Source organism: Centruroides vittatus, unplaced genomic scaffold, assembly GCF_030686945.1.
Source record: "Centruroides vittatus isolate TY-2023 unplaced genomic scaffold, ASM3068694v2 contig_717, whole genome shotgun sequence".
Classification (NCBI taxonomy): Eukaryota; Metazoa; Arthropoda; class Arachnida; order Scorpiones; family Buthidae; genus Centruroides; species Centruroides vittatus.
In genome coordinates this window covers 4,824,232-4,850,531 of record NW_027122456.1, presented here as the reverse complement: position 1 = coordinate 4,850,531, position 26,300 = coordinate 4,824,232, and the positions used below count along the sequence as shown (strand labels likewise).

Here is a 26,300-nt window from a genome sequence, read left to right as displayed (position 1 = left end):
TAAATTCTTTTAATTATTATAATTATTTTATAGTATTATCTAATAATTTTAATAAAATTTAGAATAATAATGAAGTTTATTTAAACAATTTCAATAGTAAAAAATAAATAAAAACTGTTTATATTAATTAATTACAAGTTTAACTCGACTAAATGCAGATTCGTCAAGATAAGGGAAATGCAATAAAATAAATTGGCCTTCTTCCAAAGCTGTAGAAATTTTCTTGCCATTTCACTTCTTATCTAGAAATTTTATTTTGTTTATATCTAATTTGAGCGCTTGTATCATTTTGTAGCTCTGAGATTTTCTGTGATTCAAATTCAGCATCAACTGCGTTTACACCAAATGGATTTATCACTCAATCTGGGCTAATTATATCACTGAATCGAACTTGCATATCCTTAAGCTTTTTCAGATGCTCACTACACACAAAAGTATCATAGTGTACTGTGGTGGGAAGAGGCCGATGATGGCAATTGCGTATTAATTCATGACATCCAATATTATTTTCCAAAAGGTGATGATAAACTGAAGTTTCACATTATATGCACTATATGCAATAGGCCTATATTTTAATAGTAAACATCCTTCCGGAAAAAAATGAAAATGACATGCTTTGTGTACACGTGCAAGATTTGACATGTGCTTGCTTACAAAAAAAAAAAAAAAACAGATATATGTATTAAATAAAAATAAGACCTTTTTTTACACACCTTGCTTTAGTCCTTCTTTTTCACCGTTTCACCATCGGCAATCCTTAAAATTCACAAAGTTACGGAGACGACCTTCCTTTTTAGGCTACTGCCTCCGCAAATATTTGTATTTATTAAATGTAAATAACGTCGGCCATGTTTCTTTTTTTTTAACTTAGATATATGTATATTGTGTGATAACAAATAAAACATTTTAGATTCACAATTTCTTTTATATTTTATTTAAACGTAATGTTTTCATAATTTACTTATTGAAGTTTAATCATTTTCATATAATTTTAATATGAAAACAAGCAATTTGTGACTTCGTCACAATGCCGGGCTGTAATTTTTAATTTATTTCATTTAAAATATATGCTCTGCATTTTCGAATTAGTACTGTAGTGTCTTGCGTCTGTACATCATTCTTTTCCGTTAGCAACGGAGTCGTGCCGGTCGTCTAACTCCTTTCAGGGGATATTTTTGAATTGAAATAATGCAACTTCCAGTTTGCATCGGAAGTTCATATATAGTTAATTGGAGCATCCTGCCCCTAAGCTTTCCATATCTGGTCTCGGATTTATTTAACAACGTTCTCGTGATTAAAGAAAGGCAGACGAATGACAGTGGGAATTTATAGATCTACAATTTTTCAAATTGCAGTCCAACTAGGTCACAAGCCAACCACAAAACATGTTGATTTTTGGCTTGTGGTTGAGAAACATTGGTCTAGAGCAGGGGTGTCAAACTCAAACTGCTTAAGTGCCAATTTTTTGTATCTAGTATGACAGTGGGCCAGATGTTTTTAGCTTTTGTAGCCAAAAATTTTCTAAAAAGTAGCCCAAAAGTAGCCGACTCAACAATTTTTTTAATTACCCGAGATTTCACAATAATATATACAGTAGAGAATCGTAAATCGGCACGATTTTCAGTCGGACTGTGTCGTGCTGAATGGAACGTTTTTGATACTAAATTTACTTCTAAAGTATAATTTTCATGTTTTTATATTCTTCAATATATTTATTTTGTTTGTACAAAATGCAGAAATAATTTTTAACGATACGATAGCCTCGATTATTATTATAAAAATTTTCGTTAGGCTTAAAATCGACGAAAATTCAACACGAAGCGACACGCAACGGAGAAAAATTTGAACATCGGACAGGTTAATATGAAGCGTGCAATGCCATAAGGTTGTAAATGCCATTTATCTCAAAATATGTTTTATTGAAGAAATTAATTTTAAATGCAATGTTTTTTCCTACAAGAAAATATTGTGGCGATTGTGGCGCTCTAAGTGGCTATATTTTGAAGATGAATTTATGTGCAAGCCATAACGTTTTAAGTGCCAAAGTGCAAGCCACGTGACTTTTGGCGCGTAAAATGTTCCGATTTACATTTACATCATTTTGTTATTCCAATTTGTAACGCAGTGAGTTTTTTACGCAGAACTGGATAACTGAATCCCAGTTTATTAATAGTTAACCTGTATCACCTTATTATTTGATATTTCAAAATGATATTTGGACTTCCATTAATCTTTCAAATTTGAAGTTTTTAAATACATTTTAACTTTTATTACACTAAATTAATACCTTATTGTTTATATTTTCCTTTATTTATCATAATTATATTACAATTGATAAAGATTACAGCCCAGTTCAAGTACCAAAACTGTGGGCCCACATTGTTGAAGCCAGGAAGCAGTCACTAATAGGTTATTGCCAGTTTTTAATGTTAAAATTGATATTGAATTTGTAAATTGTGTTTAATAATTTAAATGTAAGTTTTTGGTATTCAAAACCGTTTTTCAGCTGTAGAAACATTAATTTTATGATTGCAATAGTTTTTGGCATTTACAACTTTATGCACTTGCACAATTTTGTCATTTACAACGTTATGGCTCTAACTCTGTTTTTAAACTTTTTTTGTTTCCTTACCATCATACTTAGGTGTTTGAAATTAAACCCAATGTTTTATTCCAAAGTGTAAATTGTTAAAATAATTTTTATAGCATTTAATTAAAGTTTGTTCATTAGAAAAAGTGTTTTTTCTCTCTCCTGAAAAGTTTGTTTTTTGGCATTTACAACATTTTGGCATTGCACGCTTCATATATTGTTTCGTACATAAACCGTAATCGGAACAAATCCCTAATCTGAACAACCCCAGTACCCAATTGATTCCGATTTTCGGTTCACTACTGTATATATATATAAACACCATTTGTAGTTTTCCAGTAATAACTTTAATCACAGAACAAACATTTTTGGCCAATTTACAGGCCTGAAGCAAGTTGTAAAATGATCTGGAAATAAGAATCGCAAGACTCAAAATACAAGCATAAACTGTAATTTATTAATATGTGGAAAACATCCATTTTATGTGCAAAATAGTGAGAATTGTGTAATAAACGATCTTGTCAAAACGGACTTTAATTTGAAATTCAAAAGATGAAATAGAGAAAACATAATGTAAACAAGAAATTAAACACAAAAATAAATGAAATAAAATAAATATCTCTAAGTAATATAAATAAATAAAAATAAAAAAATAATAATAAACAAAATTGTTGAACTCAAACGTACAAAATATCACATTTTCTTTGGTATCAAGATAATAAAAAAATAAACAATAGCATTATTGAACTGATCTTGCGGGTGGCATCTTTGACATGCCTGGTCTAGAGAATGAAGCGTCTTATTGTTCTGACTGGTTGCATTCTGTGAGTGGTGGCCTTAGAACTTATGTTTTATTACTATTTATATTAATGTTTTATTCAAGTATAGTGTTTATAATATAAATGTTATGGACAAAGTGATTAATACGGGCATTATGAATAATGACCAACAAAATCGGGCATTGCAATAAATTTCAATAATTTATCAAATTGACCGGTCATTATGAATACTGCTATCACATAGTCGAGCAAAGTGATGATGATAAGTTGAGGAGTGATCATACGACATACGCTAGCCAATCGGCACTCGGTTGCGCGTGCATATTGCGCTTAGTACCGAATTTGGCTGCAGTCGCGACTGTTTTTGCTCTCCACAGATTCCTCCCGGAGGGGAGCCATCGATTGTTTAATGTTACTAGATATTGATACGTGTGTTCAAGAATTACCATGAATAAATATCTAGTAACATTAAACAATTGGCGGCTCCCCTCCGGGTGAGATCTGTCGAGAGCACAAACAGTCGCGACCACTGCCAAGAAGGTGCACATAGGTAAAATTTTGCCATTTAATTAATATAGTTAATAGTACTTAGTTTAAAAAGATTACATGTTCTTTTTAAAATACTTTGAAATAATTCACAAAAAATAAATATTTCTAAATGAAATAAGTGGAGTTTTTTTAAATCAAATTTTAAATTCGGTACTAAACACTATACGCACATGCAACTGAGTGCCAATTAGCTAGCATATGTCGGATGATCATTCCTCAACTTATTATCATCACTTTGCTCGACTAGGTGATAGCAGTATTCATAATGACTGGTCAATTTGATAAATTAATCAATATTTATTACACTGCCACTTTTGCCCTTTTTGGTTATTATTCATAATGACTGGGCATTATGCCCGATTAATCACTTTGTCCATAACATAAACACTATACTTGAATAAAACATTAATATATATTATATATACAGTATACTATTTATACAGTACTGTATAAATAATAAAATATTTTATAAATTATACTTAAGTACTTAAAAAAACTGTCACTTTTCATGCTTTTGCCTACTATCTGTGAATAATAAATATATTGATTTTTTTTTTTAGCTCTTTCTGCCCTGTGGGCACTAAGAGGGACTCTTTTAGTAGTCCCATTATGGGTTCAGCCAGGCCCACAATGGGGCAACTTGGGACAGGGCCTGACATATCTGAATGGACCACCCCTGAAAAATTCCTGGGGATTTCTCGACCCATTCGGATTCAGTCCTGGGTCCCCCAGAGCGGTAGGCTGCCACCTTGACTGCTCAGCCATCCGGCCTATATCAATGTTTAAAATATTTCATTGACACCAAGCAATCTTTCTAGTCTTGTAAGATCTCTGGGATTTCAGTTTCTTTGGACATAGTAGCTTGATCTGCTGCTTGAATAATCGTTTGGTTTGATGGAATGAGGCAGTGTAACATACAAACAATCTGCCAAAGGAGATGTCTCCCAGGAGGACTTTCTATGGAAAACTGGCCTGTTTAGGTGTTAGATACATAAAGAAAACCCACAAAAACTCCACTTGGCCAGCCTGCCGGTCAGGCACAAACCTGCAACCAACTACCAGAGTTCAGTGGTGTTATCTATTCAACCATTGTGGATTTTAGAGTATGGAGATGGAGGTACTTGAAACCTTATCTTTGTAATTGTCAATTCCACATCCATGTAAGTTCTTGTATTAAATCTTTGTAGTCATTTTGTTATTCCACTAAGTACAGATTTATGTTTAAAAAGATTTTGACTGAAAACGTTTGGTACATAAATAAATTGGACTGCATTTTAAAGGCTATTTGGTTTTTTGGTTTATTATAATAAGTGCAGTTAGAGATATAGTTAAAAAGATTTTATTTCCCAATAACATTTTTAAAAATTACAAAAATAAAAAGGTGGAAAAAGAGAGTGAAGCCTCTAATTAGGAATGACTAGGCAATTTGAAAATGGCATATGCAGCAACTAAAAATGCATCAGTTATGTTCAATTTCTAGAAATTGAATATTTGGCATGCTTTCCTGCATGCCAAATATCAAACTTTTGTTTTTATCTCAAACTAATTCAGTTAAATTGTATAATTATACATTTCACAAAACAAATATAAAAAAAAATATATATATTTTTTCAATTGTTTCATGTATTAAGATTAATTTACTTAAAGAAAAATGAAACAGAAATGCATAATAATTATTCAATTAATTAATTATTTAGAAAAGCATCACTTTTTGCTTTTCTTGCGTGATGACTTCTTAGCAGTAGAAAATGTTAAATCTGGAAAAATAAACAAACAAATGAATTTATTTTCAATATAATTAAAAATTAAAGTTTGAAAAATGTATATTTAATTCATATAAAATTTTAATTTTAATTAAAGCAGTGTTAAATAATATACTATTTTATTATATATTAATTTCATCAATGATGATAAAAAAAAAAAAAAATGCAATCTATCTCCCTAGAAACAAAAATAGAAGTTATTTGACGAATGGAAAATGGATAAACACACCCTAATGTCCGTAGATCTTTGAACTTACTTCCATCCACTGTTACTATCATTATGAAAAATGCAGATAAAATTAAACACTCTGATCAACAGTCTACGGCAGTAAATGTAAAACACGTGAGTTACAGTAGAGGTAAAATTTTTGAAAAAATGGAAAAATTTGTTATCGTTATGGGTGGATGATGCAAATCAAAAAAACATTCCATTGACTCAAGCTGCTATAACCAAAGAAGCAAAATCAATTTTTGATAATCTTAAGGAGACAGATGGAGGCAAAGAAACTTTTTGAGAAGCAAGAGTTGGTTTATCAGATTTAAATCCTGAAGTAACTGTCGTAGTGTAAAATTAGGTGAAGCAGCAAGTGCAGATGTTGCAGCGGCGGCTGCTTTTCCTAAGGAATTTCGGGGTTATGTAGAACAAGACAACTATTCTCCAGACCTAATCTTTAATGTTGATGAGACTGAGCTATATTGGAAAAAGTTATCAGCACAAACTTTATTTCTTGTAAAGAATGTTCCGCTACAGGTTTTAAAGTTGCAAAAGATAGATTAACTCTTTTGTTGGGAGCCAATGTTTTAGGAACTTTGAAACTTAAACTAATGTTAGTGTATCATTCACAGACAGCATGTGCTTTAATTAAAGGGTCTAAATAAAGACATGTTGCCAGTTTATTGGAAATGGAACAAGAAAGCATGGGTCACACAAGATGTTTTCACAGATTGGTACTCAAGTTATTTTTGCTCTACTGTGCTTCACTTTTGTGAAGAAAATAAATTATCACCCAAGGCACTTCTCTTGGACAATGCTCCAGGACATCCTCAAAACCTTGATGAAATAAGAACACCATTGGATGTCAAGGTTGTTTACATGCTTCCCAATACAACATCTCTTTTACAACCAATGGATCAGGGAGTTATTGCAACCTTCAAAACTTAATATCTCGGTAATACATTCATGGAAATAATGAGCGTTTTAGACACTTCAGATAAAACAGTTAAAGACTATTGGCAGTCTTTCGATATTTTGAAAGGCATTAGAAACATCAAGTCGGCTTGGAATGAAGTTTCAGCAAAATCCTTAAGTGGAGTTTGGCGTAAACTTCTGCTAGCATTCATGCATGATTTTGAAGTAGCAGCACATCAGGAGAATTTAATTGAAGACATTACCAGACTTGTGCATGACGTGAGATTGGAAGATATGACAGAACTTTTAGAAGCCCATGATCAGCCACTCTCGAATGAAAACTTAGAAGAATTATACAAAAAATTAGATTGTAAACAGTCGGAGAAGGAAGAAAATGAAGAAACTCCAAAAGTTATGAAAACGGCCCATCTAAAGCATATCCTTTCAAGTATAGTAAGTTTGACGGATGAACTTTATGAGTTAGACAATGGTTGGGAGTGAAGTGCAAATATAAAAAGGAGCATCATTGCATCCATTTGACCATATTCCGAAATTCTTAATAAAAGAAAACAAAAATCTAACTTTTTTCTGAAAAATGTAAGTGATCCGAAACTTTGAAATATCATTTGTTTTTCTTAAGATTTTTTAATAAAAACATTTCACTTTATTTTATTATAAAATACATTTTAAAAATTAAATTTATAATATATGTATTTTGTATTGTATTAATAAACAAAATTATTTGCTTATTTTCCACTTACCCTATACCTCACTGCAAATATGGGTTCATTTTATGCTGATTTGATTTGCACTGGCTTTTGTAAGAATGGAACTATCGCATAAACTGAAGGCTACCCGTATTCAGTAAATAAGCACTTTGGACATCCAGATGGCTGAGCAGTTAAGGAGTCAGCCTACTTATTCTAGAGAATCTGGGATCAAATTTGGCAAAGCAACTCTCCAGAAATTTATCTGTGGGTGGTCTGTCCCAGCTATGTTGGATATGGCCAAACTTACAATGGATAAAAACCCTCTTAGTGCCCACAAGAGTTAAGAAAAAATAAACATGAACCAAAATATACATAAATTGTATTTAGATAGATGTTGTTATTGAAAAAGAAATAAAAATGTCTATATCTAAAAAATATCAAAAAATAAAATAAAAAGCTTTCATAATTCACAACAAAAAAATTAAATTTATACCATTTTATATTATATCAGGCAGAGACTAAGTAGAGAACCTGTACAAAACTACAGGTTCTCTACTTAGTCTCCATTGTTTGTTAACATTCAAATTATTGATTTCCAGAAAATTACATAATCAGAAAGATTTTTGATAGTTTGAAAAGTTAATAACATTGTTTAAAATGCTATATTGTGAAATTTAAAAGATTGGCATTAAATCAACCAAACAAGTATGGATCTTCATCAATCCAATAATAACTAATTTCTTGATGAATATGCAAAATATTAAATACACCTTCTTAGAATATAAACTTAGTTTATTTATTACTCATTATAGATAAATTGTAAAATGCTTTATATGAATTGTAGCTTATCCACAATTTAAAGAAAGCATTTTACAATTTATCTATAATAATAATTATAATTATTATAATAGTTATATTATTATTACACTATAATGATTCATTAATGGATTGAAACTGAATTATTAAGTGCTAGTATTTCACTTGTTTAAAGGATAGTTAAAGGCAATATCTTAAGGTTTTAGTGGATATATCAATACAGTAGAGCATCGATTATCCGACTTAATTGGGGACTGGGGTTGGTCGGATAACTGAAAAGTCGGATAACCGAAAAGTATGAAAAAATGCATTATTAGTATAGTATTAGACCTGGTTTAAATACTAGCCTCCCTTTCATGGTCAAGCCAGTGCTGCCAGCTAAAACATGCAAAAATTTAACAAAAATAATATTAAAGTAGCCAAGACATAACCAAATATTGTAGCGCCACATCACTAGCAGACAGTTGAATTTGCCGACTAGAACGCGGTCGGTTAACCGATAAGTCGGTTAATCGGGGGTCGGATAATCAATGCTCTACTGTAATTTGAAAACAACATTTATTAAGCTGATTTTATAATAATATATAATAAATCACACCATCCAGTTTTTCTAGCAGCAACACTTTAATATATGAATGTTTTCAGCCACATTTCGGCTGAAAACAGTTATATATTAAAGTGTTGCTGATGGAAAAAGCATAGATGGTGTGATTTATTATATGCAAGTTCCAGCTTACATATTGAAAGTGTTTTTATAAACATATAAAAAATTTCTGATACCCTTTCTTGTTCTAGATCTTGTTACAATTTTTGGTGTGGGACATATTGGAGAACTGTCAAAAATCTGATCAATCAATTCTTCATTATCCTTAAATAAAAAAAAAGTTATATAATAACAAATTTATTAATATTATTATTATTATTTTATTTTCATATTTTTTATTTGATAAAAATTGCTATGGCTGATTGTCAACATTAACAAATTTAATTATTTTAGTCTTATAACTTAAAATAAATATAAAATATGATTTACAGCAAATAAAAGAAGTCTATTAGAACTGACTTTCAAATATATCTTAAAATATATCAAATTTACTTTATTTGGAGTAAATAATTATAAAGAAGTATAGCATAGATGTTTTTAATTAACACTCATCTTCATGAACTGAAAACAAAATCAAATAAAAAATGGAGCTATCATGAAAATGAAATAATAGGTTGCCTTGGAAAACACATGGAGGCCTATTATCAATTTTCTATTATTTCATTTTAACAAGTATAAAAATAAAACTAATGAAAACAAAAATTGTATGTATATAATAATAAATACAAAAAATAAAATAAAATAATTTACCACAGAAGCCCAAACCTGAAGCAATTGGGCTCCTGAGAACTCAGGTGCCCAATTGCTTCAGGTTTGTTTCAGGTTTGGTCAGCAACAAAATTCATGGGTAAACAAACATTTTTTGTTTGTTTACCCATGAATTTTGTTGCTGAGCACCCAGAGATTTTTTTGAGATGTGTTATAAAAAATGTTTTAATGTGTATCTACATAAATCTGAGAATCAATCAAAATAAATAAATTTTTGAATGCTTTCTTAGTAAAGTTTGGATAACAGATCACACTTGGTAGGGAAATAATAAAACAAATACTTTAAGTAATGCAAAAATATTAATTTAGTATAATAGTAAAAAGGTTAAGGCATAGAAATTTAATACATACAAATGATAAGAAATAACAAAAATATTGTTTAATTTATTAAAAATAGGCACTTGTCTTTCATTGTAATCAATATATTACAATATATTGATCATCTTTGAATTTGTAGTAAAAAACACACAATAGTAAAATTAATATTAGAATACAGTACTCACATAAAAATTATTTATTACAGTTTTTCTTTTTAATTTAGTGGTAAATTTCAGGCTTGCTTGATCATCATGAAAGTTGAAAAATCTGCTTCTGGTTGCATTTCTAACCATCAATGCTTTTTCTAAGCCTACATGCATTAGAATCTTGTGACTCATTAATCATGCATTTCTTTTTGTACTGTTATAAATAAAACTTAATACAGTGGGTGATTGGTTAATGAACAGTTTGGACTGTGAACAAATCAGATAACAAATTTATCTGATAACTTTCACAAAAGATTCTTATGTTTGGATAATGAATGAACACATGTTTGTATAACAAACACAAAAACAAGCGACGTAAAATAATGCATACCGATTGGTTTTCCCTTGTCTCCAGGTAACAATTTGAAACTTTTTGAAGCATGGGAAATGTCAACATCAATGCTCAACCACTACTGATCAGATAATATTCCTCCGAACTTTGAAACTCTCCATTGTAATTCCAGCTTTTTGTTTACCTTTCTGACAAATAATTTTTTATAGCCTTTACAAGACTTTCAAGCACTTGTTAAGTTTTGCATTGATTTTTATTTTCTAAAGATGAGAGTTTAACTGTCAGATATTCAGATATTCCAGTGTCTTGCAAATATTTCAGTTCTATCTCAGCTGTGCTCTGAAGTAGTCTGAAAATTGTGATTACTAGTCAGTCTTTTTTTTTTGTTTTGTATTATTATTAGACTATTTAATTTTTTTCAAGATGGACAAATTCCTTGTATGGAGTGTTCCATTGACGAGTACAAGTAGTAAAAGTGTTGAGCCCGGAAAAAAAAAAAAAAAAAAAAAAATTAGTGTGCCAGCAGTATAGTGATAATTATTTATCTTATGGTTTATTTTTGGTGTGGTGATAAAACATGCCCAATCCCCAAGAGTATCGTTTGTGGTGAAAAACTTAATGTGCTATGGTTTCCAGTAAATTGAAACAACATTTGTCAACGAAACATTCTTCTCTGTCAAACAAAGATGTCAATTATTTTCATTGGTTGTTGGAACAAAACGAAAACAAGCAGCATTCAAGACTACAACAGTATGTGTTTTGGACAAAGTACAGGAAGCAAGCTATAAGGTAGCCAAACTTATTGAAAATGCCAAAAAACCACATATAATAGCTGAAACATTATTAATGCCTGCTTGTAAAAACAGTCCTGAGTTCAGAAGCTGCTAGTGAAATATAAAAACCTTGTCAAATTATACTTATACAAACCTTGTCAAATCACAACCCCCAAATTCATGGCTATTTTCCATTTTGTGTCAGGAAATGAGATCAGAAAACACCACACTCCTGCTACATACAGAAGTATGGCGGTTATCACAAGGAAGTGAACACAAATATTGGAACTTAAAGATAAAGTATGTGCATTTTTGACTGTCAAGGGGCATGAGTACATGGATTTATTTGCAGAAGATGAATGGGTATGTAAGTTGGTGTATCTTTCTGATATTTTCGTACACTTGAATGAGCTGAACAGAAAAATGCAAGGTAGGAACGAAAATATTGTTACTAGTATGGATAAGATTCAAGAATTTGTGAATAAGCTAAATTTGTAGATACAGAAAATTGAAAATGGTTCATTTGAAATGTTTTCGACTGTATGGTCACTTGCTTCCAGTAATAAAGTGATAATGGATCTAATTAAAGAACATTTACAAATCCTGCAGCAGAGGTTCAAAGAAGTATTTTGGAGATAGTGTTGAAAATATTGACTGGGTTCGTAATCCATTCATTGAGATTTCAGAATCTCTACCTATTAATTTACAAAACAAACTCACGGAATTAAAAGCAGACAGAACATTGAAATTAAAACTCCTTGAAGAGGATTTGGATACATGTTGGTTGGCAATAAGGAGTGAATACCAAGCTATCTCTGAGATGACAGTTAATATGTTATTGCCATTTTCAACTATGTATTTGTGTGAACTGGGTTTCTCGACATTGACTGAAATTAAAACAACAAAGAGGGAGAGCTCCATCGATGAAGAAAGAAGACTACCATTGTTAATGATTCCACCTGGATCAGCCGCCTATGTGCAGCTAAGCAGGCGCAAATATCACATTGAAAATGTACAGGGTGGTTATAAATAAAGTTGCCCTACTCAGACCTGCCTAGAGCCCGTTCTTGTGGACATATTTTGATTTAAGTTGGTATATATGTTATATGGACCATGGGGAAAATGAAAATGCAAAAAAATATTTAGTTCGATTTTTACCACTAGGTAAAAAAATGGCACATGAAGAACAAGAAACACAAAATGGAAACATGCAAAAGGCTTTTATTCACAACATTTGTTCAATGTGCAATCCATTTGCATCAATTACATGTTCAAAATGCCTAGTGGTAAAAATTCAAACTAAATATTTTTTTGCATTTTCCTTTTTCCCATGGTCCATATAACATATATACCAACTTTCATCAAAATATGTCCACGAGAATGGACTCTAGACAGGTCTGAGTAGGGCAACTTTAATTATAACCACCCTGTATGAGTAGAATTATTTATTTTAATAGTAATAGAAAAGTATATTTTCTACACTATACACTCTAAAGTGAATTAAAGTTCATAAATTTTAATAAATGCATGAGTTGATGTCTATTTAATAATAATAATAATAATAATAGGTTAGTGGCATTATGTAATTCTATTAATAGTATCATATACATTTTTGAGGGAAATAACATTTTGGTGCGCCATGTTGAGCCATGTCGAGTCATGGATGTGTGTGCCACAGGTAGAAAAAGGTTGCGGAACACTGACCTAAACTATAGGCGGTTATAATTATTACTTCTGGCCCTAACTCAAATGCTAAATGATCGAGAGAGAGATTTAGCATTGATTTACAATTGATCTGACAATTATCATACCTCTTTAAGAGTACTGTCTGTTGTTCAATGATAAATTATCCATGGAGGACCGGGAAGTCAACATGTGCACAGATCACTACAAAAATATAGATAATCCTTTAAGACTATAATTATGGCGGGACGGAAGTTGGCAAGTATGCTCTTCCTAGGTATGTCCACCCTTGATTATGGCAGGATGAGCCTCTGTTATTGTCTCCTAAGTATGTCTGCCCCTTAATGTTGGGTGTGCTCGTGTCATATGTCCATTGAGTGTGGGAATCTGATCAGGTGACTGTTCGTTTGGTAGCAATGACTCGATTGTTTGTTAGTGATTATTTATAGATTTCCTCCTTACACTACGTTAATCATCAACTTTCTCACATTTGACAGTCAACCATTATTACATATTTTCGTAGGTTGAGGCAAAGGGGAAAGGACTTGTTGACAGTTACGTTAATATTTGATATTTTCCCAATCTTACTCCATGGGAACCAGACAGAAAAGGGGAAAGTTTCTAAAACTTCTCTTTTCGTTAACAATTTACATAAAAACAACCTCTGGATCCTCACAAGATGAATCACAAAATGCAGTTACTTTATAAAAATTATTCAGAAAAATAAAATTTTAAATCATTTTTAATCCACATAATTAGAATAAATTAATCCATTTTCAAAATTATGAGTGTAATTAAACTTACTACCTGATCAGTGCTGGTGGTTGTGGTGACAGAAGTAATATTAGATTGTGGTGAAGATGACATTGAAATTATATCTAATTCTCTTCCATTTCCTATTCGTGAAATAGGAACAGGACTCAATGGCTGAGAAGATTTGCAGGAAATTATGCTTTCTTTATCATCATCCTTGTTATATTCTGTTGATTGATTGGATTTGTTCTGCATAAGTAAATATGATTTAACAGTTTGATGAAATTTTTCTACTGACTTTACTCCATATACAGCAGGATGGATCTAGATTATGATTAAAAAAAAGAAAATAGTAAAATGAGTTTTTTAAAAGTCCATCAACTTTTTATGATATCTAACTATCTGTACTTATGATAATACAATTTTCAAATGTATTATAAAATTATAGTTTAGTTTTAGATAAATAAAAATTATTTATTTTAATATACACTTCTCAAAAGTGAAATTGAGAAATGCAGGTAGCCATATGCAAATTGCAGTACCAATAGAAGTGATAGAGATATGTAAATGATTAAGTTTGCATATGCATCAGGCCATGTGGTAACCAGTTTTGAGCTATAAAGACCAGCAGCCACTTTGGGCCATAAATGCTATTAGCAGTGGTTCATGGCAACCAAACTTTTCAAGAAGTGTAGAAAATGCCTTGGAGATGACAGCAAGCTGAATACCACCAGTTAATGGCTAGGAAACAAGACTGTATGCTAGAGCTGCACGACCTTGGTTTGTTGATGTGTGCAGTTGCCATGTGTGTTGGGCATGATGTGAATACCATCCAGCAATGTGTGACATGACGGATGCAAGAACATGTCAAAGAGAGAGTGGATCAATTATTATGCCTTTGTGTCCTTTATCATAGCTTAAATTTATCTTTGTATACTAGTACATTTATCAATTAGCAGGACTTATTATACTGGTGAACAAAATAAAAAATATTATTTCTGATCTGTAAGACTAAATATCTGCATCCATAATTTTCCAGTATAATAAGTCCTGTTAATTGATAAATGTACTAGTATACAAAGATAAATTTAAGAGAGTGGATCACATTGTCGCAAGACAGAGTGCACAGACTGGCAGATTCGCCATTCAGCAAATCTGCCAATCTTTGCACGGGACCCATTCCCGACAGGTGAATCTGCTGATGGATGAATCTACCAGTTCACTCTTTGGGACTTGTTTGCCAGGGCACATGACATATGAAACCACCTGTCACTATCAATGGGTGCATCTGTGTCCACCAAACCATTCTCAATAGGTTGCATAAAGTTAGCTGCATGCATAGCAACCAATAATGGGAGTGCCATTGGGGGTTGCCTGTTGAGGGGGAATTTGCTCTTTACATGGCTACATGCCTGGCATGGTGTTGTTATCACAACTGGAACACTGAATAAAATTGGGTATTGTTATGGATGAATTTCTCTTCTGTCCATGATGGAATAACTGCTGTGGATGGGTGTAGCAGTATCCTGGGGAACCCTTTTTGCCAAACATTATGGTTTGGGAAAGAATAATGTTCGTTCTGCTGACAGCCCTGGTGTCCATTTCTGGTACTCTGACAGTGGGCCAGTATGTCAACTGTGGAACCTGTGGTTCGGCAGCTGGTGCTGGTTGCACCCAAAACGATGTTCCAGCAAGATAATGCCTGATCACACATTGCATCGCAAACTCTTACCAGCCTGAATGGAATTCATATCCAATAAACAAAAATGTTTATATAAATCAAGAATCTTCAATTCATTAAGTATTTTCAAAATATTTAGTTTTAATCTTCAGACTTCCAAAATGTCAATTTTCAAAATTTCTATACTATAGTTTTTTTTTTCTTAAAATTATCTTTACTCAAAAGTATTTAATAAATTGAAGATTTTTGATTTCTAAAACAAGATTCTTATTTTTTAATCTTTCAAATAAATTGTTTTAAATTAACTGAAAATTTTAAATTATGTTAAATAAAAACATTATTTTATATAATTTTAAGTAAGTACCATTAATATTATTAAATTATCAAAATATTGTAAAAACATGAAAAAAACCTTTAGAATATCTTCACAAAGAACATCCAAGTCATTAAGTATACTTAAAGCACTAGATGAGAGCTTTAAGTAGTTTAAAATTTTTGCAAAAAGTTGACTGTGTCCAGAATGAGGATTTTTCAAAATTTCGTTACAAATTCCAACAGACAAACGATCATGAATAGTAATATCCTATATAAAAAATTGAAATTATTATTTGGTGTAACAAACAGTTAAATGAATAGTGAATCTTCTTACTTGTTTTTCATTCGGAATTAAATAAGGATTAGTTAATTCCAACATAAATTTGGCAACATTAGTTTGATCTACTTGAGCTAATGGACTGGAATATGGAGCATCAAACAAAGCATTAAGAGTAGGTAAGAAGGCTTCTTCAAATTGCTCTTGATTACATCTAAAAACAGATACTATTTAAACTCAAAAAGTTTTCATTTTAAATTCATTTTACAATATTTACCTTTTAGAAGAAGCAAATGCAGGAAGAAAAACTCCAAGGAAATGTCGTAAATAACAATCATCTTCTGTTACTGGATTATACCAAATTAAGATTAACTGTGTTAAAAGATTAGAAGAAGTCACACACCCTTGAAATAATAGCTTTCCAATACCTTCTGCCATTACTGTCCGAACTTGCTCAAACTAATAAAACAAAAGATAAGTTTATAAAATTTAGTGCTTAATTTTAACATATATTGTTTGCTTAATGTGTCTGTTTAACAAATATTCATATTTATATAAAATTTTAACACATTTATTCATAATGAGTAACTTATTATTTTCTAATGTAAAAATTATCTGAAATTATACACACAAATTTTTTCTATTCTGGCCAGAAAAAGTACACTACGGTACTAATACTTTTTACAAAATTCCCAATAAAACAGCTATATTATCTATTTAATTTCAAAAAGATATGCAAAAGACTGCAATTTTAATATTAAGACTAGATTAGACTAAATTTTAATATAACTAAATAATCTGTAAAATTCCTTTAGCATCTCAAGTTATTATTAGGAATTACTCTTACTATGATTACATTTATTCTCATTTTCTTCTGGAATTTAAATCTGTAATTTTTTTTATTTTGTAAATGAATGAATAAATTTTCTTAATGAAAAAAAGATAATTTTCCAAAATTATATAGATCATATATGAACTTAAATATGACTATCTCAAGTAAAGCATTTTGTTAATGATGATATAAAATATACAAAGAAATTAAAACATTAAAATCAACAAAGCTGTGTGAGTGAATAACATATTGTAACTCCTCTTATATCATTCTAAGAAAAAAAATATCATATAAAGATAAAACAGATATATAAATATTCTATTTATTTATTTAAAAAATTTGTTTTCACTGTAGAATTTATAATTCTTCATAATATACATAAAATATTTCAATTATTTTAATAATACAGTGATACCTTGGTTTTCATTGCTAATCCATCTGAAAACAATCGATGAAATCCAAAACTGATGAAAACTGAGAAAATTATTTCCATATGAATCAATGTAAATCTAATTAATTTGTTCTAGACACTCCAAAATACTTACCAAAACAAATTTTATAGAGAATAAATTTAATGTTTAATACTAAAAACAATAAGAAATTAATATAAAAGAGTGATGTAAAGAATAAATGAACATTAACATGGATTTCCCATGATGGATATAAAAGGAAAGGAAAGCAATGGAATTGGGTGTATTCAAAATCTCAGAATCAATCCAGTGAGATGCTGCCAGAAGTGATGCAACTGCTGGCATTTTCTAGAGACAGGTCTTAAAGCAGTCATGGCAATAAAAAAAAGTGAGAAAAGAGAGTTCACACTGAAAAAAAGCTAAAAAAGCTAATAGTGTTAAAATGAACGAAAACAGGCGTTATTAAAAAAACACACAAACGCACACATATTTTGTATCAATAACATTGCATATGATATTAGATTGATTATTAAGTGGACTGATAAGATTAAATATGAAAATAGTTAGGCTGAGTTTATACTCCAGAAAAGTGACCAGTAAGACTGCATTAAGCCAGAACAGGCCCGCATTAAGTTTTCATGTGCCCCGTACAGAATTCCCACCGTTACACAGCAAAGCAAATGGAATAGTAACATAACTACCAGAATGTGTTTCCATATAACATGCCAAATTTCAAATGCCATTTATTTCAAGGTACATTTTTTGATTTCTTCATAAAAAAAAATGTAATTAAAGAAGAAAAAAACAACTTCTGGCAGAATCAGTGGGTTGCATGTTCATTATATAGCAGGGGTGGGCAAGCAAAAGTTCAGTGGGAGCCGAAATGTAGGTTTTGCAAAATGCATGGGAGCCGCAGTTCTGTACTTTTTTATTCTGTACTGCAGTTCTGTACCTGGATTTTATTATATAATATAGAACAAGTATTGAATTTTTTTAATAAACATATTTTCACAAAATTGTGGAAATAAAACTGTAAAAATAATAATAAAAAGCAGAAATTAACACTTTCAGCAAGAGCCACATAAAATTCAAAAAGAGCCGCATGCGGCTCTCGGAGTCTCATTTGCCCATGTCTGTTATATAGCAATACCACTAGTAATTGTGACCCAATCATTTATTTGGTAATTTTATCAATATTTTTTAAATGATTAAAAATAAAATTACAGCATTCATTACTGGTAATACTAGTCTCCAAATCTATTCCCCTGAATACAATAAAACAATTTGTTAGTCATTCGACCCACAACTGACAGAGAAGAGAGTTTATGAAAACAATGTAATTAAACATTTAGCAGTTTGTTGTCCTTCACAGTGGGGAACCGGCAGAGTCTATTACTTTCACGGGAGAAAATATACAAAGCTTTCTACTACCCTCAAGTTGAAAAATAATACAATCCCATGAAATTTAACAAATCTGACTTTAATAAGTAAATGATGAAATTATTTACAGAGAGTTGATATTTGATAAGTTTAGTTTTTTGCTCTTATAGATCAAATTACAGAAATTATAAATAAAAATCTCATTTTTTAAAAATTAAAATCATAAAATTTCGCTTACAAAAGATCGAGATGGAACGCAAGCTTTTCATTTTTATAATCGCTTTGTTTTATTAGACACAGATATTATTCCTATATAGATGTATTAATTATAATAAACATACATTATGTATAAAATTACATTAAAATAACACTGTAATTAACGTCTGAAATGAAAAAGTAATTGAATCGAGTCTCGCCTCCATATTAATTAACGTGTTGTTATGGGGGGCCTAGTAGAAGCTGTAATTTTCTGGGGAGGGGCACCAGGTTAACTGGGGGGTGTGCCCACCCATGCCCTTTCCTGGCTACGCCCATGTTAACGCGCCACAGTAATTAATTGATTACGTTGCATCAAATTAAATAATTTATAAAAATTGAAATAATAAATACGTTTATAAAATAATTGGCTGTATCTGTTCGCAATGATAATGTAAAACACACTGTACTTATAGTTTAGCATTTCCGATATTTAATTTATTTTTGAATTTTAAAATATAAGAAAAACAATTTTTTAAATAAAGTTTTACGCATCTATATCTGCAACTTTAGATAATACAAAGATATAAGAATCCATCAAAAAAGTTAATTAATAATAATTAAAATCAAGAAAAAATATAAGTTTCTTTCGAGGTAAGGAAACTTGTAAAAAGTCAGGTACGCGATCACATGATGCCAGTCTCCCCACTTTGCGTAACCAAATGGTCGAGGTTGAAATAAAACCCCAGCAGAAGTAAAAACAAACATTGCGCGTGTATAGGACAATAAACTTGAACGGGAGCGAAGATGAGACATGACACCATGTAATTTATGCTAATTACTTTCTAATATTAAAATATTAAAATCTTCAATAAATTATAATTAAATTAATTTTTTGACTGAGTTCGACTAGAAGCATATCGAAAAGCTAGATTAAAGTGAAAATAGCGGTTTTTCGACGCTAAATATTTACAAATTAATTTTTTAATTTGGTGCCGGATTGACCGCAGCTGTTCGAATGCGCACGTGCATGAAGAGTTTTATAGTTTGTCTAAATGGAAAATGAAGGACACCGTTAGAATGCAGAAAACCATGGTGCATGCCAAATATATAAGCACCCACTTAAAACCAAACTTTTGTCTTTGTCTAAAGATTGTCTCTACAGAAGTTATTAATATTTAGGATATTAGTTTAAAATCTTGTATTTCCTGGCACGAGATTCGCTCGATCTTTAATTTTACAGAGTGCTAGAAAGATACAAGCTTTGAAACGAGTGTCCTACAACGTTTTATTTAATAATAACAGTAGAAATCAAATTTATTATTGCTCAACAATTATTTTTTCGGTTTTTCTACGGTAGTCAAAAACGAGTAAATGTCATCGTTTAAGCTAAAGAATAGCAGGCGGTTGGGAAGAAGTTTGCTTAGCAACTTACTTCAGAAAGTATTGGGTTCTATACGATTTTCCGTTGCTAAAACATGAGTTTCTACTGTTAGTATTAAATAAAATCTATTTCTTTCTTTTGTCCACTGCGCTTAAATAAATACAAATGCTAAAAATAATGCTGTATAAAAATCACTCTTAACTCAAACTAGAAGTGTACTTGACTTAATGCAGCATGATTATATCGAAGCGCTGTGGAGATCGGTATTTCACAAGGATACAAGCAAGGAGAACCCACGTGCAAATTTCTACAGCATGTGCAGAGTATCAAGTTTTGGGAAGCTCCTCGTTTTGTTAGTCTATATAAATGCAGTACACTACATGTGTATACAACAGTACCTTAACATGTCGCGCATGGTCCATAAGGCATACAGGGAAGTGCTGGTTGCTATTTCGCTCCTGAGCGCATTTACGAAAAAAAAAAAATTTCACATGGGAAGTGAAAAAAGCTAAAAAAGTGCGTTTTTCTCAGAAAAAGCTAAAAAAAAATTTCACATGGGAAGTGAAAAAAGCTAAAAAAGAGAGTCACTTTAAGCCCTGTAGAGAACACAAACACTAATTACTGGGAATTTCAGGAGAGAAAAACAATAAAAATGACCAATGATGTAAACTTCCACATTATGTTAAATTTATTTTTGAACTTACTTAATGAAAAATGAATATTCTGAAAACAGAAATAGGGATAAAGATTTTTTCAATTTTAATAGTTTTAAATAATTAAATCAATCGTAAGATTACACTTTAACAACTAAAAAATTGTGATGTCTTACGTAAATGTACTAGTATATTAAAATATTCTATTAATGTACTAACCAAATATTAATTTATTCAGCATTTATTCATCAACAAATAAACTAAATTCAAAATTGTCAATGCAAAATAGAGCTCTTACAAGACTTGTGATAACTGCCATCTCATTTGCTGGTGTATCAAGCACCAAAAAAAACGCTTGCAGTTTGCTAGAAGCACATTGGCAAAAACCAGAAGTTATCTTAGGTTTTGAACAGAAGTGCTGAGAGGTGCTGGCTGTATGCTGATATTTTGAATACACCCATTGTTTGGCTAGATATGTGGGATAATGCTCACACAACAAGAAACAATGCCTCACTGAACAGGAAAATGTGTGGTTTTGCAAAATTAACAGTGAGGTCATGTGGGCATGCCGATGATATCCAAGGCAACCGATGAAAACACAAATTTTTCGTGAAAAAATTGGCAAAAACTGAAACCAATGATAACCAAAGTCAATAAAAACTGGGGTATCACTGTACATAAAATAGTTTTTAGAACAGTATTTAAATGTACTTTTTAATTTATAAGAAAAAACTATATGAGGTAAAATGTATTTTAATTAATGTAATTCTACTTTGTATTTTTTACACTTTATATATGTTATAGACCAGGGGTGGCCAACAAGTCGAACGCAATCAACCGGTCGATTGCGAAGCCAATTTTGGTCGATTGCTTGCGATATCTTTACTTTATTTGTTACACTTGTAACCGAAAGCAATGCCTGAACGTCCACGCAAACGCAACAGTATGCATGCAGTTATGGATTGACTCATAGAAAAACACAGCCATTTAGCTTGAATATTTGGTACTGTCATATGGTAGCTTCTTTTCTTTAGTACATGTATTAACATTATTATTACTATTTCTCCCATTATTATTAAGGTAATAAAATAAATTCCAAATCTGTCTTTATCTGTAACTAATTTGAATTAATAAATATTGTTAATAATTACTCATGTTGTTTTAATTCCCCTGGATGTGAGTTTTTTGGCCCGTTAAATAATTATGTTGTTTTTTACGTAGGTAGATATACAGGATGTTTCAGTACGACGTGCACTCCCGCGATTGATAGATTAACAAAGAATAAGTCTAAAAATCTTATATCATTCTTCCATGATAAATTTTCCTGGCCCACAAAAAATCGTGAAAGAAATCTTAAAATCAAATTATCAGCCATACTGTACTTTTTCATATTTGCAAACACATAGTACCAAAACTTAACCTATACATTGCAATTGATAAAAAAAAATTATATTATATTTTGAGTTACTAAAAATCTATCTTGAAAGATTTTTTTAGGTACAGCCAGTATGGAATGAACTGATAGCTGCAAATATCAAAAGTTGGGTCTAAAAGTTTATTTTTTTATGAGCCTTATATCTTGTAAACTTAATAAGTGATTTTAAAAATAGAAAAATACTTTTGAATATATTTTGCTTATCTGCCCATAGCTTGCGGGAGTGCAACTCGTACTGAAATACAGTGTATAAACATAGTATGTATTACACACCTCCCCCTCTCCATTTAGACTATGCCTATGACAAATAGATCGTGACACATTTTTAAGATAAAAAGTAGATCTTATGTACACAAAAGTTGGCCACCCTGTTATAGACCAACTAATTAATATGGGCATTTTTTATAATGCCCAGCCATTATGAATAAGACAAACAAAATCAAACACTGAAAAAACTTTACATTCTTTATCATAATTTATCACACTAACAGGTCAATATGAATACTGCTATTGTCTGTCTGGCAAAGTGGTGACAATAATATTCAATTTTTTGTATACCATATACCAAACATGTGACATTCTAGACATTTCCAATACATTGATTCTTATGATTGAATTATATAACTTTGTTAATAATACTTTTTGTTAACATTAATTAATGCTACTTTTGTTTAAAAATATTCCAGTTTGTAAGTGAAATTTCCACAAATTATTTTTTTGAAAACTGTGTGTAAAATATTTGTCAAAATAAACAAATTTTAATAATGATTCTAATTATTTTATAGAGTCTGTTGATTAACAGTTTTATGTAATTAATAGACCTATATTGAGGGGTGCTTCTGATGGCCGATGGTGTCGGTGTGAATTAAAGTGTACCTTTTTGATTTGAATTAAGTGCTAAGTTTAAGATGACAAGGTGGCAAATACAGGTATTTCTAATAATAATGCTTTTGTTTCTAGTGATAATAGCTGGGGTAGAACAAAATACAGGTCCTCTCTCACATTCTCCATTGAAAAGAGAACGGCTACCTTTAACAAAAAGTAGCACTGCAGTTAAAGTGACTAAGTCAGCTAATATAGATATAATGCTTTGTATGCCATCTGAGACTTCCTCTGGTTTGGAGAAAAGGGAGAGAGTTTGTGAGGAAGAGAAAGATCAATTTTGAAATCACTAAAATTGGTTTCTCTGATTAAAATTGGCTTACAATGAAAGCTAAATCAGATACAAAGTTGGTTTTCTCAATTAAACATAAAAATTAATCCCACAAAAATGCAAATTTTAATATTCCAAATGGGTGGTTGACTGGCTAAACAAGATCAGGACTTTTATATACAAAATAATAAGTTACTGGTTGTTGATGAAATTTCTTATTTCGAAAAACAGTTTACTGCTACTTTATCATTTAAAAATAAAGCTGTCATAATAATAAATAATTTAATCTATTTACAGTCAATAATGAAAATAAACTCAGTAAAAAGTAAATTTTAGTTGTTTTCCTCAATTATATTAAACTCAATATGTTATGCTCTTCCAGTGAAGGGAATTGATTGGTTAATCCACTTTAAAAAAATTCAATTAATTTACATAACGAAATTATATTGTCTGGACAGAAAAGTTCTTGGTTATGCTATGTGTCATGACACAAATAGACTAAGGCTAGAGCCTTTCTTGGTGATAAGGATCATAAAATTTTATAAAAAAATTACTTGTAGTAATAACATCCTGATTAATTCTACTATGGATAAACTCAAAAGAATATTTAAGGTAAAAAGAAATTATCATAATAATTGGTTTAACAAATTTAGTTTATTAGCTAGATTTGGGATTTCACATGTTTTATTTGACCTTTCAGATGACTGGAATTATGGATATGCTATTTTAGTTGAAAATATGTTTAAAACTGTATTGGAGAGAGAAAGGAATAAATTATCAAATTCAAAATGTCATCCATGGTATGTAAATAATTTGAATTTTCCTCCATCAAGCAGTTTTATTAATTTCCAAATTCCACACAAGATTAAGAGATTTACAAGAATTAAGGTTAAACTGTTGTTACATATTATAAGACACGTATTATTTGGATATCAAACGTAGCTTGTGTAAATTATGTTAAGAACAATTTTCAGTTTATCATGTGATTTGTTCATTTGGCAGTGAATACAATTTGGGATTTCTACATTGTCATACTGTAAATCGAAGGAAGAATTTTACAGAGATCTGTTTCAAATGGAGTCTACTATGATATAAGATTATGTAATTTCTTTACCAAATATTCTGTCCTCCAAGAAGAGTAGCAAAGAATCCAATGATATGGTCTGCTTGGCAGTTGATAGACACACTTTATATAATGGAAAGTTTTTATTCATTTTTGCAGAGATAAATTCTAATTTATGAATTTTATGTTTGTTGTGACTCTATTTACAGTTCCCCTTGTAACAGGAAACCGCTCAATAAAAAGCCATCAATAAAAATTCGGAATGAGAGAATCAGGTGTACAGACATAATCAAATATCTTGGAATACAAGTCGACAGCCAATTGACCTGGTCGCCCCACATGGACTATGTAAAGCAAAAAGCGGTGACCATGTCGCACGCTCTTAGGTCCATTAGCAGGAACCTTTGGGGCCTCAGCCACAAAAGTTCTTCTCTTATTTACCATTGTGCGATCGAGCCGGCTGTCTTGTATGGCGCCGAGGTTTGGGGATATGCTACCCGTAGGCAACAAATCAGTAAAAAACTCCAAACAATTCAACGCTGCTGTCTCATTACTGTGTGTCGGGCCTATCGGACGGCCCCGACCAGTGGGCTGCAAGTGATAGCCAACACCGTCCCTCTCGACCTCAAGGCGGCTGGTAGATACTGGTTATTCCAACTCAAGCACTTCCCTTCTCACCTGGTCACCTGCAATACTACTCCGCCTCAGATTAAAACCATAGCTGAAAACATTCTCAAAAATGGTATCGATAAATATAATGATTACAGTCTAGTGCACCCCGCCACCGTGCCCCCAGTGGTGGACATTAACTCTGGGATTCGTGAGAAGACTTGCACCACTATCTACACGGATGGGTCGAAAGGCCCAATGGGTGTAGGGGCTGCCTTTGTGCACCTCAACAACAACAGTAGGGTGATCCATCAGGCGTATTTCAAATTAAGTCCATTCTGTACGATCAATCAAGCCGAGAGCCTGGCAATCTCCAACGCATTGAAATACGTCCAGAGGACAGTTAAACAAGGAGCCAAGGAAAAGATAGCCTTGGTTAGCGACAGTAAGGTGGCGCTCCATCAGATCCAGGCACTAAACACAAATCTAAAACTTATTAAGGACATCACGCTTATGACCAACTTGCTGGAAAAGAAAAACATTAACATCTCTTTCCATTGGACCAAGGGACATTCCGGAGTACTAGGAAACGACAAAGCGGACTTCTTAGCAAAGAAGGCCATCTGTAATATAGCGGAACCTACCTTCTCCTTCGTCCCACTCAGCTGGGTCAAAGCTCAGCTCCACGAATTCACTATCAGTAGGTGGCAAGAAAGGTGGGCCACTGGTTCTACGGGAAGGAGCACTTTTGACTTTTTCCCAACCATCGAAGAGAGGAACAAAGCGAACCACTACACTCCTGACTTCCATACAACGCAGTTCATCACTGGGCATGGCGGCTTTAAACACTACCTTAAACGTTTCTTGAACAAAGGCAACGGAATGTGTGATTGCAAGAAGGGGAAAGAAACACCAGAACATATACTGTTCCACTGCCCAGTGTACTCTACCCACCGTGTCCAGCTGAAAAGTGTCATGTACTCCCAAGGGTTCCATTGGCCCTGTCAGAATAAGGACTTTCTCTTCAACAAGAAAACAACAACTGCCTTCAAGACCTTCATCTACAACACAGGGATCACATCTCCGAACTTTCATCCTAGTACTAACCAGCGCTCCAGTAGGCGTCCCTCCTCTGATCCTGCCACATAGATCTACACGCGGCTTTTTGTAATCCTGTGCC

General features: G+C 31.7%; 1 protein-coding gene across 1 annotated transcript in view; it reads right to left on the bottom strand.

The window, feature by feature from the left end:
* Positions 1 to 5,453: 5,453 nt before the first annotated feature.
* Cap-G (Chromosome associated protein G) overlaps positions 5,454 to 26,300 on the bottom strand; it is a 53,199-nt gene continuing 32,352 nt past the window's right edge. The window contains exons 14-19 of the mRNA XM_067276918.1: positions 16,284 to 16,465; positions 16,064 to 16,220; positions 15,827 to 15,997; positions 13,785 to 14,057; positions 9,117 to 9,204; positions 5,454 to 5,675 (exon numbers count right to left, since the gene is read on the bottom strand). Coding sequence (XP_067133019.1) covers positions 5,623 to 5,675; positions 9,117 to 9,204; positions 13,785 to 14,057; positions 15,827 to 15,997; positions 16,064 to 16,220; positions 16,284 to 16,465 — 924 coding nt within the window. The 3' untranslated portion in view covers positions 5,454 to 5,622. The remainder of the gene's footprint in view (positions 5,676 to 9,116; positions 9,205 to 13,784; positions 14,058 to 15,826; positions 15,998 to 16,063; positions 16,221 to 16,283; positions 16,466 to 26,300) is intronic.